The sequence below is a fragment of the Syngnathus acus genome, chromosome 8 (genome assembly GCF_901709675.1).
Source record: "Syngnathus acus chromosome 8, fSynAcu1.2, whole genome shotgun sequence".
Taxonomy (NCBI): domain Eukaryota; kingdom Metazoa; phylum Chordata; class Actinopteri; order Syngnathiformes; family Syngnathidae; genus Syngnathus; species Syngnathus acus.
This window is the reverse complement of record NC_051093.1, coordinates 5,785,652-5,804,994: the sequence shown is the minus strand read 5'-3', so window position 1 is coordinate 5,804,994 and position 19,343 is coordinate 5,785,652. Positions and strand designations below refer to the sequence as shown.

The window sequence follows — 19,343 nt, the reverse complement described above, 5'->3', positions numbered from 1 at the left end:
TTAAATTACATCTTTTACAGCCATTCTGTCTTTATACAATAGTAAATACTATTTGACTAACAAACTAATAGTCACAGCATATGTTTGAAACATATTTTTTAATGGTTTATGCAATGTCCTGCTAAGGCCCAGACTCTCCCCCCGAAAAAGTACTAGAATGTCAATCAGTCCCTTGCATTTTTAAAATGGCTGAAAATTGAATTCAAACATCCCTAAATAAATATGTGTGTTTGTGGTAGGAAGTGAGGGGAGAGGGGGGTTGAAGGCGGGCGGGCAATAATAACAATAAAAGTTTTAATTAAAGGCAACTTGAGAAGAAAAAAAAAAGAAATTCTTCATAAAAATGACTTCGCTCTTCCTGAAAAATGTCAAAGAAATGGAAGTGGTGGGGTGTAGGTTTTCTTTTCTTGGGAGTTTTTTCTGTTGGGGGGGGACTTCCTCAGTGCTTCCACTCTGTCAAGCATTTCTGTAGAGAACTGAGAATGAACGGCGCCACCATCTGGTTAAAAGCTTTGGTCACAGGGTCGAGGGGGAGATGGTGGCGAGAGGCGCATGTGATGGCCTCCTCCAAGCGCACGCACAGACAAACACAAAATTGGACTTCTATGCCTGCCGTGTGGCGTGGAGGGGTGGGGGGGGGCTTACTTGTAATGCAAAAAACGTCCACCAGAAGGGGCTCAAGCGAGAATTTGCCAGCCATGGAGGGGAGAAAATAGTCTGGTCCTTATGGCCAAGCTGAAGCATTTCTATAGTTGTTGTTTTTTTTTTTTAAGCAGAAACCCCCCAAATGTCAAAGCCCACCTTCACTCCTGGGCTTTGACAGCAACCACCAGCAGTGGACAGGTGACGATAAGTCTTGTCCTCAAGATGGATGCTATGCGTAGGATGGTGTGTGATGGGGGAGGGGGTCTCAGTTGGAGGCGCTGCTGTTGGAGGAGCTGGACGTTGAGGCCACCGCCATGGCCGAGTTGCCCGAGGAGGCCACTGACTTGCGGATGTGCGGCATGAGGAAGGGGTCGTTGGAGAGCTGGTGCACGTCGATGCGGTCCTCCTTCCGGTACACTAAACAGCGTCGGATGAATGCCTGCGGGAACACCAATTTGTGAAGATGAAAACAAACATTCCAAAGAAAGGACAAGAAAAAGCCAGGAGAGGAAATGTTCCTGACCTTGGCTTCCGGTGTGACGACTGGTTTGGGCGGGAACTGCACGTCGGTGGCCTTCAGGATGGTGTTCTCCTGCAGGATGTCCTGCTGAGATTGGTTGTGGCCGAAAGGCTTCGGGGGGGGGGGGGGAGCAAAGGAAAAGTATGCTCTCAGTAATTTGAAACGGCAATGTTTACATACATTCCATACAAATTGGCTGCAAATTATGACCCCTACCTTACGGCCATACAAGCACTGATAAAAAATAACTCCCACGGACCACACGTCCACCTTGTTAGAGATTTTGGGCGGCTCTTTTCCGACTACAAAACACTCGGGCGGCAGGTACCTGAGAAGACGGCATGAGAATCGAATATTCAAAAAGACGTTTCAAAAAGCCCACGTTCATGTCCTGGAGCTTTCATCTCACCAGTACGTGCCGGCTCCCTGCGACGTGAGCTCCATGCCGTCCACGGAGTTGTAGCTGTCGTCGTCCATAATCTTAGATAGGCCGAAATCTGTGATCTTGATCTCTCCGCACGCCGTGCCGTTCACAAGCAGGATGTTACCTGGAGTATTTGACATTTTAACATTTCATAATCAAAACAATCATTTGACTTTGGTGAATAACACCCCACCGGGTTTAAGGTCGTAGTGGATGATGGGCGGCCGGATCTCGTTGAGGTACTTGAGGGCGTTGACAATCTGCATGATGATGGAGCGGCCCTCCTTCTCAGACATCAGCTTGTGCTGTTTCAAGTAGAAGTCCAGGTCGTTGCCCTCGCAGTACTCCAGGACTGTGCAAAACCTACCAGCGAGCAACGTGAAGAGAAAAGCTCCTCGAAATGAACGACGGCATCGTCGGAAAGCAAAACTTACGAGTCTGTGTCGAGCGAGAAGTAGTCGTAGAGTTTAACTATTCGCGGGTGGTCCAGCTCTTTGTGGATTCTGTATTCTCTGCATGCGTGTCTGAAAACAAATTCAACGTGCGTTAAGAAGGAAGTGGAGTCGTCGGTGGAATGGGGCGCCGGTTGCCGGTCGCTCACTTGTGGTAGTTTTCCTTTTTCTCGTCCCTCCAGTTTTTGTTGAGCTGGTGGATTTTGACGGCCACGTACCTTTGCTCTGTTAAATCAAAGGCCTGAAAGAGGAAGTTTCGTGAGACTAAAATATTAACTCAGTTTCTTATTTTATATCGAAGCTTTCTCTCACCTTGTAAACTTCGCTGAAACCCCCGCGTCCGAGTAAATGGAGAAGCAGGTATCGGTCGTTTAGCGTCGGGTGATCTTTGAATCTGCAAGCAGGAGAAGACGGTGAGTGTCCTAGCAACAAACAATTCTGAGGGAAAGAGGAAAAAAAAACGAGGAAGCCTACTGGGAGTTATCCTCGTTGTGGATTCTTTTGAGCTCGCGAATGTGCAGGTTGCGGACTCTCTCCAACCTCTCCAGCTCTGCCTGGATCTCAGCCTCCTCCTGCAAAAGGTGACAAAGATGCGTCAGCGTGCCCTCGCCAGCGCCAGCTCTGCTCTCAAGTGAAGCTTTACCTTCTTTAGATGGCCCAATCGTAACTTGAAGATTTCCTCTTGCTCGTGGTACTCGGCCTGCGATAAACTGCAACAAGGAAAGCGGTCGGAAAAATAAACAAGGGAAGTTAAACAAAAACAAAACTGTTGTGCAAAAGTGTATTTGCGTACGCTTCGCTCTCTGTGCCGTTGGCTTTGCTCTTGCGTTTGTTCTGTTCCAGGTTGGGCGGCGGCGTTTGGGCCATGGAGGGCGGCTTGCGCTTAGCCAGCAGTTTGCGTTGCCTCTCGATGTCTTCTCGCTGCGAGTTGATGCGCTCTTGTTGCCTGCCAAGGCGAGGCAGACAGAAAAAGGGACAGTTGGTCTATTTGTGCCTCGGCGCGTCGCAATGGCGAGGTGCCGCTTACTTGATGAGGTTCTGGAAGGCGTAGCCGTCCGTCCACTGCTCGGTGAACGAGGCTCCGTGTCGCACGGTGGTGAAGTGGCCCAGCCGAAGCCGGTCCTGCATGCTTTTGTCTCGGCACGCCATCTTCTCCTGCTTGGACTGCGGCGGGAGAAAAACGGCGATCAATCAGTCACAAGTCGCCCTACCCATGTCACGGCTCGGACGAGCGCGGACGTACTTTTTCAATCAGCAGCTTCTTGGACATGGTCACGCACTTATTTAAGCGCTCCTTGTATCGCTCAAGCATCCTCTGCTGCTCGTCGATTTGTCTCCGCAGGTCGCAGTTAGCCTGCGGCGCACGAGCAAGCGCAAGATGAGCTTTCAAACGGGAACGTCGAGAGCTTTGTGACGAGATTACGCGTACCCGCAACAAATCGTCGATGCGTCCCTCCTTCTTCTCCAGGTCGGAGTTCTTGTTGTTCTCCATCGCGATTAGCCTCTCGATGGTGAGGTCGGACTACAGAATGAAAAGCAAGGTGGGGGGGGGTGCTTTGGTGAATGAAGGCGCATCAAGTCATAGGAGGTCGAGGAACGGGAGGTTCTTAGGAATACCTGTGTTGCTTTGTGGAGCAGATAAAGGGCGACGGGTTTCAAAGAGCATGACGAGTGCTCGGTGTTGGCCGAGCCCACTGACGACGGGCTTCCCTGCTGCACCTGGGAAATCAAAAAGGGGAAAAAAAAAAAACATTATTAGCCCACCCTCCATCTACAACCATGCAATTGTGCTAAAATAAAATGTCCTCCTGGTTACTAAGCGTGGAAAGATAGAAAATGCAGGTGAGAAAGAGAAGCGTTAAAAAGAGTGCTCACCGCGACTGGTGGGTTGGAGAGGGAGTGCTGCGGGGAAGAGCGGACCACCGGCGGGATCCCCCTGGCAGGGCTGGCCCCAGGACCGCTGCCTCCCGCAAACTTGACAGTCAGAAGGAAAAGAGAAGGCGAAAGACGGGAAGGTGGTTAAGCGGGGAAAAAGATGAAAAACCCAAGTGAGAGGCTTTGGACACTTACCTCAAAATAGTCGCTAATTTTATGTCCCCTTGTTCCTGCTTTACCTGAGGAAGGAAGAAAAAAAAAAAAAAAAAAAGAGTTATAAACACCTCTAATAATCTTTTTTATCATTTGTTTAATTGTACAGTATTTTAAACAGCTCACCTTGGCTGCCATCAAAGTGGTCCGCTTTCCGTTTCCGGACCCTCTGGTCATTTGCCTTTTTCTCTGGAGTCTGGTGGGGTAGAAGGGGGGGCAGATGAAGCGAGTCCATTACAGTCATGTATTCAGTGTGTGCCGTGTATGCGCATAACAAGCGAACAGAAGGAACTACTTGCCAACCTCAAGCTCTTTGTCGCTGAGCGAGCCGACGCTGCACAGACTCTGGTTGGACGACTCGTTCTGACTCTGGCCCGAGCCCTGGGAAGAGAAGCCATTTTATCACTCTGGCTTGCGTTCATTTGAATGGAACACATTGCGGACTGGATGCTGCGAGCACAAACTGGCGGAAAGTAAAAAAGCTGAGGCCGCCTTGTTGCTACGGGCGACGGCGCGATGCCTCTGCTCTTGTCACTCAAACAAATCACATCAGAATTCCGCAGGCGCTGCCCGATGTGGGGGGGGGAGAGCGACTTTGTCATTCAGAGCACACGAGCGCTCTCTCACTGAACCCTCCCTAAAATGGCTCCCGCAACATTAGGCAGGCTGCCGAGGATGTACTCCACTGTCACCTTTTCAACACAAAAAATGACTGTCAGCCATTTTTGCAGGGAATTACTGAGCGTTTCATCAGAATAAAAGGCACTCAAGAGTTGACGTTTCTCTTGAATCCCGCAAAACTTCAAATGTACCTCTCAGGACCCAATGAGTGAACAAGATCAAGAATAAAGCCGACTTATGACATCAGACTTCTTGGAAGGAAGAGCAAAGGAAATTGGTAGACTCCTCCCCAACACATATAGCACCTCATGTTAAGCAGGGTGGCAGCAGGCCGCCATTTTCTCTGCGGCGCCAGCAGCCGCGCCATGCTCCAGGCTCAGCCTATGGTTGGCACGCGGCCCGCTGCTGGCACCGAGTCGCTTTTCCCAAACCGTTCCAAGATCACCTTCCGCAAAGACTGGACGACAACTCCGCCGCGTCGCCCCACTCGCACCTGGTGAAGAACTACTTCAGCATTCCCCCCTGCCCCCCTCCCCACCTTTGCATTCCCATCCCGTCTGTGCACTTCTTGGCAGGCAGCGCCACTTGTATATGCAGGCACTACATCATGAGCAAGGGGGGGAGATGTCATGTCGCGCCAGCCAAAAAAAACACAAGCACATATATGAGACTCTCCAAACAAAGAAACGCTACTGAGAGAAGTGTCGTGTATGTCATGGCAAAAATCCGAAGGAGCAAGCAGAGGCCTCCACCGACCTTAGCCACGCCGACCCCGGTGAAGCGGGCTTCCAGCAGCTCCTGCCGCCGGGGGTCCAGGCTGTGCAGTTCTTCCATCATGGCTGCGGACACAAGAGAGCACAGATGAAGAAGCGGCCGCCGTCGCCGGGGTCCCGTACAATCAAGCGGGCGAGCGACGGATCATTATTTCACAACACATAGGTTGCAATGAGTCATAGCACAGGCTGTGGAAACCAAATAATCCTTCATCTGACTAATCCCAAAATATTTCCATGTCTTCTGTACAAACAGTAAAAGATACAGCGATGGAGGCCTGATGTGTTGAATCACTGCCTTTGAAACATCAAAAGAAAAGATGGCATCATCATGTGATAACTGCCTGACATTAAAATTAGAGGCCCAAGTTACATGCAGATGGAGCTACCTATCAAAAGGTCACACAGCTGGAGGACAGCTGGTAGGCTAATGTGCAGAATTAGAGGTATATACGATTATTTTTGATATTCAAAATGACACGACAATTTAGATCAGCTTACTGTTTGACTTATGTGACATAAACTCACCTATGGCTTGCATACATTAAAGCAACATTAAGCAGACAAGTTAATTCTTGGGAGATTTTAATTCTTTAGGGTGAGGGATATAAATTGATTCGAAAAGTGACTATTTAAAAGTAATGTTGACGATTGGAATGATTTGCAAGACAGTTAGCTGGCTTCACAAACGAGCTAACGAACCTCCCCTGTGATAGCATAGCAACCGCTAACGCTAATGCGAAATGACATTCAAATTTGAGATTTCACTGCGTTACATACCCACGGGCGTGATTAACAGAGGTGATAAGTTGCCGATATATGAATATATTCGTTCTAAATGATTACCGCAGACGTGTGAGACGAGATGAAGGCAACCGGCTAGCGTTAGCTCATCTGTCATAAAAGAAGCATCTTTTGAGTGTTGTCAAGATGTTGCTGCCACGACGCTCAAATCAATGTAGCATCTCCCACCTCCATTCTTTCACTCGACAGCGTCGGGCGAGATACTCACTGCACTCGAGCGTTTCCTCGCTCCACGGGGCCTGCCTTAATCCCCGGGTGTCGTCCCCGTTGTTTCCCCCCGGTGCTCGTCAGTCCCACCCGGGGTAGGCCGCATCCACAGCCTCGGGTCTCGCGTAACGCTTGTGAGCGAGGGTCGCGCGGTAAGATCGGGGAAAGGATGACGGTCGGATTCCGACAGAGGATTCCGACGGAGGATCCCCCCCTGCTCTTGGGAGGCCTCGGCAGCTGAGGGTATCCCAGACCCGCCTTTGAGTACTCCTTAGGCGGGGATCCCCTTTAGGTCCTCGTCGCCGAGCACCATAACTGTTGCGATTTGGCGTTTCCCCGTCCACACAATGGCGACCCTGGAGTTACTTTCCCCCACCTCTCTCCAGCAGGTATAAATGATGTCTTTAAAGCTGCCGTCAGTTAACCCCTACTTTTTTCCTCCCCCTGAAGCGGGGATGCTTTTCTGGTCCAGCGCGATCAAAACAAAGTTGGGCTCCGCACGTCTTCCTTCCTTCCTCGTAAAGAAATCAATTTTGCCCTGCAGAAAAGTTGCCTTTACTCACGAATCCGGATCGATTCGGTTCGGTTCTCATGGCTTTTTTCTTTTTTGCTATGTAAACAATAATCACCCAAATCTCATAATGTCTCGTGAGATTGTGTCAAGTAGTTAGCGGCTGCTCCTGCAAATCTCGTGCGGACAATAGCAGATTTGCACACAATACAATCAAAGTAGTCAGTGCGGATAATGATGTGAAAGTTACTTTTCCCCACCACGATGCATGTTTTCTGATGCAATTAGAAGTTTGACAAAAATAATGACATGTTTATTCATTTTACATGTACAAAAGGTTCAAATTAGGCCATGATATTCCAAAATATTGCTTAAAAAACAGCATCCAGATGAATAGACTCACTTTTAAAAAATTATATAACAAAGAGCAACACACGATGGCAGTTAATGCAACAATGGTTCTGTATCAAGTGGAGCTGGTTTCCTCCTCGAGTTTCCGCCGGTACTTGCACTGGATCCACACCCTGTACATGGTGAGCTGCTTGCCCCTGTTCACCTGAAGCCTCCGATCCACCAGGTTCTGCACCTTCTCCAGCCCGGCCTCGGCGAATATGTCGTGCAGCTCGTCTGGAATCAAGAAACACATCAGTATGATTATAGACTGCATGTAGAGTCATTGAATGGACTGAATAGAAGTTACCTTGTGTAAAGAAGTACACTCTGGTTCCATCACCACGGACGTAAAAGTTATCTGACAGACATCTTCCTAAAAAAAAAAAGCAGTCTTAAAATATACATGATCTATCATAAAGAGTACAGAGCTATTAGTTTGTCTTTTACTTTACCCAAATAAAATGATATGACCCACATTCACATTGTGCCATTTTTTCTTTTCCTCTGCACAGTCAATGTTTGTGGCAACATTTTCCAGATTTTCAACAAAACATTTCTTTGTAGTTTGGGGCATATGAATTTTGTTTTGTCGACATTTTGGCTCAAAATAACATCCCAAATGCTCACAAATTTTGGAGAATCTGTACATATTGTCATGATGATGTCCGTTGGAGTGACGCTCCATTGTACTTTTCCCCAGTTGGATGTCTGAAGTTTCACATTTCCCAGTTTCCTGCAATGGTGCATCAAGCCTACTTACCTTTCTTAAAGCGGAGCTGTGCCATATCGTAGCGTCCGTAGTCCCGCAGCATCATCACCCCGCCAGGCTTAAGCAACCGTGCCAATCTGCTCACAGAAGCCTTCATCCTAAAATACAAAAGAATCAACATGTATTTGTTGATTTCCCGAGAAATGTCATGCGTAAGGACCACATTTGATTTTTAATGGATAGATTGGGTTGGTCATCTGCATGTTGAAGTCTTCCAAAACTGCCCTTTGTCATGAATTCTGTTCCTAAGCACTAAGAAGAAGGTGTCCATACTTGTCGGGGTGCAACGCCGACAGCACGAAGATGAGCACCACCACGTCAAGGCTCCCGTCCGGCACGGGGTAAACGGCGTCGTCATCGCTCAAGTCGGATACGAAGGCGAAGCAGCGTTCAGCGTCGTATTCCGGGTTAGCCTTGAAGGCGAAAGAAAACACCGTTATCGACTTGACAATGACAGAATATTGACGCGCTCACTCACCTTGACGAGCTCCACGGCAGTGCTGGAGAAATCGCAGCAGTACACAAAAAGTCCTGGGTCGCTGTAGAACAAAAAATAGAAAGAAAAATCATTTAAAATACATTACCGGTAAATTGAGGCTTGGTCAGGGAATGAATTAAACTTGCAAGTTAAAGTATATAGTCTAGTCTTACTTGTTGGTCTTCAGGATGGGAAAAACCGTGTTGCCAACACCGCAACCGACCTGTCAAAACAGAGCGTTTATTATTAGCCTCCCACTATCAGTCACACCATTAGGTACACCCACTACAGCTCTATGGCATCGTTAACATAGCAGTTTGTGTTTATTATTCTGGTAGCTAGAACAGAGACGTGGCATGTGTTAAATTATAAACAGCTCACCTCGAGAATACGATACGTGGCTAAAGAACCCGGGAAGTCAGTCGGATTCAAGGTGGCAACATCTCCACTTGGATCCAAACTGGACTGGAGACTGTGATGGTTTTCCGAGCCATCTGGACGGGGACGTTGGTCGTGGAGGCATGCCGGTGCCAACTCAGGGAATTCGGTGAAGAGCCAGTGGCGGTCTTTGAAGAAGCGGTTCTCGTGGATGGTGTAGAAGTCATTCCAGTACTCGTTGGCCCGATTGTCAAAGTCCTCTGGGAGAAGGACACGCAATGCAAGACAATAGAGTAGACCATTTGAGTCACTTCATTAGGTACACCTAATGTTGTGGCCAACACGTAAATTAAACACGATACTTTAAATTCAAAGTTAAACCTTGTTTCCCCGGAGGCAATGGCTGGCTATTCTCTTGTACTTTACTCTTTGCAGCTGCTTCTTGCTCCTCGGTCCACTCCACGTTGTCCCTGTTGACACATTACCGGTCTTTACCATCGTACATTACGACTTAAACATTCGAGCCGTCCATTTAAGCCCATTCAGGGTCCAATTCACCCACCAAGCGTTGTGCTGGAAGACCTGTCGGGGGTCCTTAAGAAAACGAGTACCGAACTGAGGTCGCTTCTCCTCGGTAGCAGACGACTGTGACAGAATGTGAGTGGATTCGTGGACATCATCATCCACCGTGCAGGGCGCCGCCATGTTGAAAAAAGACGCACCGGATGTGGATGTTTGACATGTTCAGGTTGTCTCGGAAATGTCAGAACTTCAATTATTTCGGAAACGTACAACACATTTATATATTCAATAAATACTCACACAAATCCCTTTGGTTAATTGCCACTTGTTTCCATATGAATTTATTGTAACCCCTGAAGTGATACTGCTCGAGTGAAGGCTTTCCCTGTCGTACTTAAACGCCAAAAACAGAAGTTTGCAATGCAGCCACTGGAGGGAGACATTTCCCACAAATGGATTACACAGACAAACTAAGAGACATAGAAAATAATTTATGAAAATATGTGCCAAGACAGAAGTTTATTAATTATTGAACTTTGGAATCATAGCATTAAACTGTTTTACATTATTTCAGTTTTCATGACTTATTTTGGGGCGTGGCTAAAACTGTGGCCCAGTGACGCACTTTGTCGTCGGTCATCATATTAGGCAGAATTGATAACAAATAACGCTCTTTTTTGTGGTGTGTCAAAATGTCACGTTAAAAGGCATTTATTTGCACTTGCATAATACATCGATCACTTATTGGTATTTTCACCCGCATTTCTTGAAACCATCAAATAATACTGCATTTACAGCAAGCAAAAACCCTTGAGCATTAGTGACTGCAGTTGTTATTTTCAAATAACTTACAGTAAATCTATTTATTAAAATCATTTACCAGTTTTCGGAGGACTTTAATAAACAAACAGAGCAGATGCAGCAGTAATGAAAATGTGACCACGTATAAAAAAACACTAAAAAAGAAAAAGTGCAAACTTTATATGCATACAGCAGACGTGACAAGATTTTATGTGCATTTAGCAAAAAAAGTGAGTATTTTTCTCAACTGTACAAGTTACAAGTCCTTGTCGACCACAATAAATATGGCTGGGCTGCAGTGACTGGCTGCGTGTCATGACTAGTTCTCTTGAGTGCAAGCATTTGGCGTGTGTGGTTGAACCCTGAGCTGCAATCAACTGGAGGAGGCGCCTCTGTACGCCACATTGGTGAAGGTGGACGTGGCTCCTTTGTACAGTGGATTGTTGGCCTAGGAAACAAGAAGACATAGTGAACCCCCTCCTATTTGCAAACCCGATTTTCTTCTGAACTTTCTTTTATTGGTGGAAAAATTAACAGTCGTTTCTATGCAACATTTGGTGTATGTGAACTCCTGTAATAACAAACAGATCCCTCTAGATGGCGACGGTTTTCCCCTGAAACAAATTTAAATCCTCACCGTGTTCCACCTGGCTTTGGCTCGCTCCTTCTCGAATCTGTCGTACTCCCTCCGGTCGTGGATGGTGACCAGTAGCTTCCAGATGAGCAGGGCGACCAGGCCCAGGAGAAGGATGGCCCCTGCCACGGCCGACAGTACCACCAGGATGTCGGCACCCTGAGGACATTCTACGACAAAGTGCGTGTGTGAGCTGTTTTGTCCCATATTGTATTAAAAAGTCTGTTTTCCAAAAGATGTCACCTTAAATCGTATTAATTATACAGAGGTACACCATAAAGTGTTACCTGGCTCTTTTATTACAAATAAGATGGATTTGCCACTATCGTCTTCATAATACTGGAAGTGTTCCACGCAGTCATTCTCGTCCTTGTACGAGCAGTTCACGGCATTCTTTGAGAGGAACTCTGCATGACAAAAAGGGTTGAGGTTGACCTTGTCAGAGAGGCCTTCGTTAAAAAAAAAAAAAGTCAAGATGGCGGCATGCTCACCGAGTTGGGTTACAACTCTAATTTCGTCTCTGCAGATGAGACTGCAGCTGTTGTCGTCAGTGTATTGGCCTCTCTTAAAATGCTGACATTCCACACACTCCCTGTAAGAAATTCTTATGTTAATATAATACAAAATGGCTTCTTTTTTACTCCCATCAAAATTATTTTTCCCACATTAAAAATATATATAAATATAAAAATATCAAATCATAAAACAGCAAGAGAAATGTCTTTTTTTTTTTATCCAAAATATCATAGTCAGTTGGGGGAAAGGTTAGCTCGTGGTTAATGTATACTTATTTATCACTAACTAAGTCCTCATATATTACTTTTTGATGGTGCACGAGTCAGGACAGGTAGGGCACTTCTCGCAAGTGGCGCCGTAGGCCCCCGGCTGCGTGCACTGGCACACGCCACACTGGCAGCTTCCGCGGCCGCTGCACAGAAGGCCGATACTGGACATGCACGTGTCGATGCGCGTGGTGCAGTTGCAGTTGTCGCCAACCCAGCCGGCGTCGCACTGGCAAAAGCCGCAGCTACACTTGCCGTGGCCTGTGAGAAACAAACAAACAAAGATGTTAGCTAACATTAGCATTAGCACCCACAAAAATAGAGCTAGCGTTCATTTCCATTGGAGTCATTGCAAACTTCCTATCTGTGTGTGTGTGTTGTGTGCGTGTACGTGTCGCACAAACTTGTGGGTGTGTCGAAAGACTGTTGAATTATTTAACGGTGATACTGTCGGCCATTCTGTTTAAATGTTTCGACACATCATTCGAGGTCCATTGTGCGGACATTCTTGTTTAACCTGGTAATATATTAGCAGATGGGGGACTGTAAAGCCACGCCTGCTCTTGTTTTTGTCGGCAGCGGTCCTTTGCTAGCGTAATAAATGTGTTCTTTGAAACATGTTCAGGCAAGTGGACCGGTGGACTTTTGGAGGGAGTGTTTAATCATAAACCACTAAGAAAGTGTCATTACAATCGTTTAAATGGGTTTAAAAAAATCACAAAGGATGAAAAATCAAGCCGTTCTCTCCCCTCTTACAGAGTACAAGAAATTGACCCAGGAAATGAATGCAGCAGTGAGGGCGGCCCATCTGGATCAGAACACATCACAGAACGACCTCGGGTCACATTCCCAAACTAGTTAATGACTAATGACACAATGCCTTTCCTCTGGCAGGAGTGAAGATAAACGCTAAGCGGGCGTTTTTAGCTTGAGATCATTTCACATCTGGCTTGTAAAACAAGCAAGCCGGTGACAAAAGCTGAGAAAGGGACATTAAAAAAACACAATGTGGGTGGAGAGAGTAACAGTTTGTCCTCTTTTCCTGTAGAGGAATGCAAGCTTTCTTCTCCTTTCGCTTGCTGCCTTTCACATTTATGGGCCCTAAGGCTGGGCTTGCTGGTTCTTGCATACAGCCTAAAAAAAAAAAAACACTGCAGGGAAGGAAAAGGTCTCGGTTTCCTTCGCATCTAACAAACAAACCAAACCCTTCTGCCAGGGCCATTACGATAATGGATGTTATTATGAAAATGATGATATCAAAGTACCTGGAGTGAGTAATCTGGACCACCAGGTTGAGTTCCCGGTGAGCCAAGCTGCTCTACATTTTTTACAAATACCTCATGTGCACTCACCCGAGCATAGCGCCCCCTTGTAGCGCAGGCAGTTGAAGTCATCGCACTCGCAGTGTTTGCCCCACACTTGGCCGAATTCGCTCTCGTGACACGAGCACTGTCCGCACAGGCAGTCTCCGCGCCTGTTGCAGGCGGGGGTGTCGGGTTTGGGGATGCACTTGGCGTCATCGGAGGGGCTGTAGTCCTCCAGCGAGCACTCGCAGTGAGGACCCAGCCGCCCGGTGTGGCACTGGCACACGGCGCACTCGTAAGTGCCGTTGCCGTTGCTGCAAATCGGGCTGTCGACTTCGGCGTCGGCCTCGCAGTCGCACGTGCAGGCGAAATCCACTGTGACCTGTAGAGAGTCTTTAAATCCTAAAGGTTTGATGGTGAACGTCTGGGTCTTCTCCTTCGGGCAGCTTCGCAGTTGAGCCTCCACGCTGAAAGACACCTGAAGACGAGGGTTGGTTTTCGAAGAAAGCAAAACAAACCATCATATCAACCCACCGTGTCGCCGATCTTCAGACCAGAGCAAGACTTGAGACCGAGGATGACTTCACCGTTGAGGCAAGTGGCATTGAAAGACAGATTCAACTCTTCGGGAACGCCCAGAATCTCCAGCTCCACTTTTGAGCGAATTTTCTACAACCAGATGATCATTAATCACAATCTGGATTATTTTAGGGGGAGCAAATCCTTACCGCGTACGCCGCCTCAATGAGCTCAATAACATTCCCAGAGTCACCGGACAACTTTCCCACGGTGGTGCCTGGAATTAGCTGACTGTATTCCTGGGAAAAAAGAGAGCATGGATGACGTGACCTAGTTCCCGTGTTCACAAAGTTAAACGGAGCTTCTACCTTGTAGAGCGGCACCACATAGTTTGTCACGGCGAAAATCAAGTTGATGTTGTTTTCTGACATTTTCTCGGTCAGAAGCGCCAAGGATGGATAGTCCTGGAAAATGTCAGAAAGTTGACAAACGAGACTGGGTGACACATTACACATTTGATTGACACGGGCGTGGTGGCCAAGTGGTAAAGCGTCGGTCTCGTAAACCGAAGATCGTGGGTTCAAACCCCACTCGTGCCTGAAATGTATTCAAGAATTATAGAAATGGTGTTGTTCTTTACCAATATGGTGGATTTGTTGTAGGACATCATCAATATCTAGATGACAGTACACCCTTGATTAACACAGGCGCGGTGGAAAAGTGGTAAGGCGTCGGTCTCGTAAACCGAAGATCGTGGGTTCAAACCCCATCCGTGCCTAAGATGCATTCAATAAATTTTAAAAATGGTGGCGTTCTTTACCACCAGATTTGTTGTAGACATTATCACTATCTAGATGACAGTACACCTTTGATTAACACAGGCACGGTGACCAAGTGGTAAGGCGTCTCGTAAACCGAAGATCGTGGGTTCAAACCCCATCCGTGCCTAAGATGGGTTCAATAAATGTTAAAAACGGTGGCGCTCTTTACCACCAGTGATTTGTTGTAGACATTATCACTATCTAGATGACAGTACACCTTTGATTAACACAGGCGCGTTGGCCAATGGTTAGGTGTCGGTCTCATAAACTGAAGATCGTGGGTTCAAACCCCACCTGTGCCTAAAATGTAGTATATCAATTTTAAAAAATGGTGGCGTTCTTTACCACGATTTGTTGTAGACATTATCACTATATAGATGACAGTACACCTTTGATTATCACAGGCGCGGTGGCCAAGTGGTAAGGCATCGGTCTCGTAAACCGAAGATCGTGGGTTCAAACCCCACTCGTGCCTGAAATGCATTCAAGAATTTTAGAAATGGTGGTGTTCTTTACCAACACGATGGATTTGTTGTAGGACATTATCAATATCTAGATGACAGTACACCTTTGATTAACACAGGCGCGGTGGCCAAGTGGTAAGGCGTCGGTCTCGTAAACCGAAGATCGTGGGTTCAAACCCCACTCGTGCCTGAAATGCATTCAAGAATTTTAGAAATGGTGGTGTTCTTTACCAACACGATGGATTTGTTGTAGGACATTATCAATATCTAGATGACAGTACACCTTTGATTAACACAGGCGCGGTGGCCAAGTGGTAAGGCGTCGGTCTCGTAAACCGAAGATCGTGGGTTCAAACCCCACTCGTGCCTGAAATGCATTCAAGAATTTTAGAAATGGTGGTGTTCTTTACCAACACGATGGATTTGTTGTAGGACATTATCAATATCTAGATGACAGTACACCTTTGATTAACACAGGCGCGGTGGCCAAGTGGTAAGGCGTCGGTCTCGTAAACCGAAGATCGTGGGTTCAAACCCCACCCGTGCCTGAAATGCATTCAAGAATTTTAGAAATGGTGGTGTTCTTTACCAACACGGTGGATTTGTTGTAGACATCACTATCTAGATGACAGTACACCTTTGCTTAACACAGGCGCGGTGGCCAAGCGGTAAGGCGTCGGTCTCGTAAACCGAAGATCGTGGGTTCAAACCCCACCCGTGCCTAAAATGCGTTCAATAAATTTAAAAAATGGTGGCGTTCTTTACCAACACGGTGATTTGTTGTAGACATTATCACTATCTAGATGACAGTACACCTTTGATTAACACAGGCGCGGTGGCCAAGCGGTAAGGCGTCGGTCTCGTAAACCGAAAATCGTGGGTTCAAACCCCACCCGTGCCTAAAATACCTTCAAGAATTTTTAAAATGGCAGTGTTCTTTACCAATATGGTGGATTTGTTGTAGACATTGTCACTATCTAGATGACACTTTCCGTCGTTGGGCTGCACGATGCCGGCCATACGTCCGTCCAAGGCGATATGGGTTTTAGCATCCGTGGTGAAAACCAGAAGGTGGGAGGCATCTGGACGCCAACCGATTTTTTCCTTTAATACATTCAAGAGAGGTAAGGCAAGGAACGGTAGAAATCATCGGAAGCCATGCGAATCCTACCTTACACACTACCGCCTGCATAATGGCATCAAATCCGCCCTCTGGGGCGTCTATGTTTCGTGACACCTGCTGCTTCACCACTTCTTCTGTGAAACGAGCCACCTTTTCCGTGAGGGACAGCACGTGCTTGAAGCCAAACTGCGCCTGACACTCCGTGTTAATCCTTCAAGATTTAGTTGAGGGGACTATTACAGAAAAAGCTTCTTCTCAGATCGTTTGGTGTCACTTACCCAAGACAAGGATTCTCGATAGCCTCGGGAGGAGCCAGGTACATGTAGGGCGACACGGTTTTATCCACAAAGGCTCCGAATCCCATGCGCAGGTTACTGGTGGTCTTCCCCATAGTCTGGGCCAGCTCGTTACCAAGAGTACGCAGGCGAGCCAAATCGTCCTTCATTGAGAAAGACAGATCCATCAGGTAGTAGAGGTCTACCGGGTAGTCCTCCACTTGCTTCACGCTGACAGTGAACTTCTTGGAATCACCTGTAAAGAAACGAGGTTAGAGAACAGAAGGAACCGTAGTTCAAGTCTCTAGACTGGTATTTGGTACACCTGGCCTGAGCACCATGTGGATTTTCTGAGGCTGGATCTGGGTTACGGTTTCCGCCGCGCCTGAGGCTTTGTCGCTTAGTGCCTTATTCTCGAGTACCGTCGAGGTGCTGGTAGGCGACTCCAGAGACGCCTCGGAGCAGCCGCCGTCCAGCAGGTTCTGCTTCAGGTCGCAGCGGAAAACGCCAGACCCTCCCATCCCAAAGCTCTGCAACACAAAACATTAATAATAAGAATAAATCAAATAATATCATATAAAAATAATAATAAATAAATAATTTGACCTCTTGCGAGCACCATGCGCAGCTGGGGTCAACTGTCAAACACTGCTGACATGTCGTGACTCCTCGTGACGTGCACACGTTGGACCCTATCGGTATAATCACAAAAAAGTGACACCATTTCCCGCCGCAGAGTGGCATTTGCATTTCCTCGCTGATTCAGCGCCTAAGAGCGCGTGGGGAGCAAGATAGCGCTCGTCAAGCACAAGTTCCTTTCAGGAGAGTGCTGAGCAAACATGCCCATTGAGGGATGATTAATGCATCCTTACGCACTACAACTTTATGCATGATGGCAAAGTAGACTTTGGTTTTGCAATTTTTTTTTTTTTTTGCAGAAGTCATAGTTATCTTTAGTATAAAGGGAAAAACATCTGTCATACAAAAACAATGATTAAAATGACAAAGTGTAATTTCCATTGACGGGAATATTTGTTACCGTCCATCCAATGACTTAACCAACCGATAAAATAATTGATTTTAAATAGTTACAGCCTTAGTCTGGAATACATCTCTGAGTTAAATGAAAGTGACATTTCTTTTGTAAACACAGGCGGAGAAAAGTTACAAAGACTCACCATAAAGTGAAGAAGTGGACGTAAGAAGGAGGCACAAAACAGGCAGCAGCGTCCTCATGGTAAGTCCGCTTCACTCACTGCGACAACCTTTTCTCATTCTTCCTGAACGACTGCACACACACCAAAATTCTCCTTCCACAACACATCCGCTTCCACCGTCCTTCCCTCCTCATCACTCATAAGTCTACACCCTCTTTTGGAGTCACTCACCTTATTAGCATGTAAAACCTTAAAGTCAATCTAGTTCATATTCATAACAAGACATTGACACAAGAGGCCAGTGAATCACTCAAAGGGTAGTAAATACCATCGAGGGGCTGCGTTGAGTAAACAATACCATATAAGGACACACACTTGGGATGTTTTTTCGGACCATTTGCAGTGTGCTGCATTAAGCTTATGTAATGAGACAATCCTAAATGATGATGTTTGCGCGCACAGTGCTCTCTATTTATAATTATGTTCACCTCGATTTAAAAAATAAAACCTGAATTTCCCCAACTGCTTTTTAGTTCATCCACAGAATAAATAAATAAATAAATACATAAATAAAAGAATGAATGAATGTATAAATAAATAAATGTTGAATGTTGTTTTATCTGCTCAGCATTTGGAAGTTGTAGAACAGCTACCTCTAGTGGCGAAACCGAATATGAGGCAGTATAGGAATCTGTCAATTAAAAAAGCAGTGTCTTGCAATACAAACAAATACTTCAAGATTGCCTCACATTCATTAGCTTTAATTTTAGAAACAAAACTGACCCAATACATTTTCTGGTTGGCATTTTAAACATTCTTATCTGTCCATATATTGAATCATTCATGCCGCCCACCCCCCCTCTCATGCTTTCCGGACGGTTGCTAAGTTACCGCCGCCTATAAAAAAGACGGGGTGACAGAAATAGAGAAATAAGTCGAACAATAATAGTTGTGCTCACTCAGTGTGTGCGTGTGTGTATTGATGGGCCCGGATGTATCAGCACCCTTTTGTTGGGCGTCTCGCCCACAGATGAGTGGCCTTTCCGAAACTGAATGAAGGAACTCGACTGGGTCATATGGCAGCCAATTAAGACTGAACAAGACAAGTGGAGGGGATATGATGAGAGCGGGGGTGGGCTACGGGGTCTCGCCCTGTACGTTATATATCTCTACTGAGGCCTTTAAGCGTCTCGCTCGCAATCGCTGCCATAACAGCAAAGCTTTAACCAGGAGTGAAGGGGGTGGGTCAAAATGAGGTGACATTGATGAAATGTGGACAAGATGGTGGGGTGGTGACTAATAAAAAAAAATAAAAATAAAAAAAAAGCACGTGTTGACCCCCTCACCCCGTCTCTGACATTATCTTTCGAATGACTTGGCGGCCATTTTAGCAAACTCTCATCCCCGCAGACCACCTGTAGCACCCAAAGTGACATTGCAAGGACATTTCTGCTTAATTTATGTTGCTAGGTTGCCAAGTCCCTTCTGCTAAGTGCAAACACCCCCCCCCCCCCCTGCATCCTCCCTCTGGTCGGCCCAAGGACCTTAGCTAGCCTCCCAAGTCCCCCTCCCCACAACACCACCCCCTCCACTCAGTCTCAAAATAACTTCACCAACCATCTGTCAGTGAGCTCCCAGGTCCGCTGTTGCTTGGAAACAAGTCTTACATCCGCGCCCGGATGCATCCACGATATATCTTTATGAAGTTTGGACTCATTGTGGAAAGTTTGAGCAACAGGTCCAAGAGTGCTTCAATGGTCTGGATCATATTCATGAAAAGGGATTTAATGAATAATGCGTGGCTTTATTTGAAGCTCAAAGGGAGGATTAACATGAAGTACACGCTGCTTTCCATAAACACACTGACACGAGTTGATT

The 19,343-nt window shown here is 46.6% G+C and overlaps 3 protein-coding genes and 8 non-coding genes across 13 annotated transcripts; 8 read left to right on the top strand and 3 right to left on the bottom strand.

Annotated features, from left to right (window-relative positions):
• Positions 1-79: 79 nt before the first annotated feature.
• On the bottom strand, positions 80-7,160 carry tlk2 (tousled-like kinase 2). 2 transcript variants are annotated; one of them, XM_037256194.1, is made up of 21 exons: positions 6,536-7,160; positions 5,507-5,589; positions 4,433-4,510; positions 4,256-4,325; positions 4,112-4,155; positions 3,917-4,015; positions 3,659-3,760; positions 3,471-3,563; positions 3,285-3,395; positions 3,069-3,205; positions 2,835-2,987; positions 2,685-2,751; positions 2,516-2,613; positions 2,354-2,435; positions 2,191-2,282; positions 2,024-2,113; positions 1,783-1,952; positions 1,575-1,713; positions 1,382-1,493; positions 1,169-1,276; positions 80-1,084 (listed from the first exon to the last, which is right to left on the bottom strand). In XM_037256194.1, exons 2-21 carry the CDS (start codon positions 5,585-5,587, stop codon positions 911-913), a joined length of 2,100 nt encoding a protein of 699 aa, XP_037112089.1. In that variant the 5' UTR covers positions 5,588-5,589; positions 6,536-7,160; the 3' UTR covers positions 80-910. The 2 variants fall into 2 exon arrangements, with proteins under 2 accessions (XP_037112089.1, XP_037112090.1); XM_037256195.1 differs by lacking the exon at positions 3,917-4,015.
• Positions 7,161-7,332: 172 nt separating this feature from the next.
• Positions 7,333-9,782, bottom strand: mettl2a (methyltransferase like 2A). Its single transcript, XM_037256196.1, has 9 exons — positions 9,626-9,782; positions 9,445-9,533; positions 9,067-9,323; positions 8,859-8,908; positions 8,686-8,746; positions 8,481-8,620; positions 8,199-8,305; positions 7,746-7,811; positions 7,333-7,672 (listed from the first exon to the last, which is right to left on the bottom strand). Exons 1-9 carry the CDS (start codon positions 9,766-9,768, stop codon positions 7,512-7,514), a joined length of 1,074 nt encoding a protein of 357 aa, XP_037112091.1. The 5' UTR covers positions 9,769-9,782; the 3' UTR covers positions 7,333-7,511.
• A 476-nt stretch (positions 9,783-10,258) lies between these two features.
• LOC119125747 (integrin beta-3-like) lies at positions 10,259-17,784 on the bottom strand. Of its 2 annotated transcripts, XM_037256561.1 has the most exons (15): positions 17,487-17,784; positions 16,915-17,000; positions 16,634-16,838; positions 16,312-16,564; positions 16,082-16,244; positions 15,853-16,014; positions 13,994-14,089; positions 13,835-13,924; positions 13,641-13,775; positions 13,155-13,584; positions 11,841-12,063; positions 11,512-11,612; positions 11,308-11,427; positions 11,024-11,190; positions 10,259-10,834 (listed from the first exon to the last, which is right to left on the bottom strand). In XM_037256561.1, exons 1-15 carry the CDS (start codon positions 17,542-17,544, stop codon positions 10,760-10,762), a joined length of 2,364 nt encoding a protein of 787 aa, XP_037112456.1. In that variant the 5' UTR covers positions 17,545-17,784; the 3' UTR covers positions 10,259-10,759. The 2 variants fall into 2 exon arrangements, with proteins under 2 accessions (XP_037112456.1, XP_037112455.1); XM_037256560.1 differs by having other exon boundaries at positions 11,308-11,612.
• On the top strand, positions 14,153-14,224 carry trnat-cgu. The gene has a single exon. It is a non-coding gene; the product is annotated as a tRNA-Thr (tRNA).
• trnat-cgu lies at positions 14,332-14,403 on the top strand. Its single transcript has one exon. It is a non-coding gene; the product is annotated as a tRNA-Thr (tRNA).
• trnat-cgu lies at positions 14,850-14,921 on the top strand. The gene has a single exon. It is a non-coding gene; the product is annotated as a tRNA-Thr (tRNA).
• On the top strand, positions 15,029-15,100 carry trnat-cgu. Its single transcript has one exon. It is a non-coding gene; the product is annotated as a tRNA-Thr (tRNA).
• On the top strand, positions 15,208-15,279 carry trnat-cgu. The gene has a single exon. It is a non-coding gene; the product is annotated as a tRNA-Thr (tRNA).
• trnat-cgu lies at positions 15,387-15,458 on the top strand. Its single transcript has one exon. It is a non-coding gene; the product is annotated as a tRNA-Thr (tRNA).
• Positions 15,562-15,633, top strand: trnat-cgu. Its single transcript has one exon. It is a non-coding gene; the product is annotated as a tRNA-Thr (tRNA).
• Positions 15,740-15,811, top strand: trnat-cgu. The gene has a single exon. It is a non-coding gene; the product is annotated as a tRNA-Thr (tRNA).
• Positions 17,785-19,343: the final 1,559 nt, after the last annotated feature.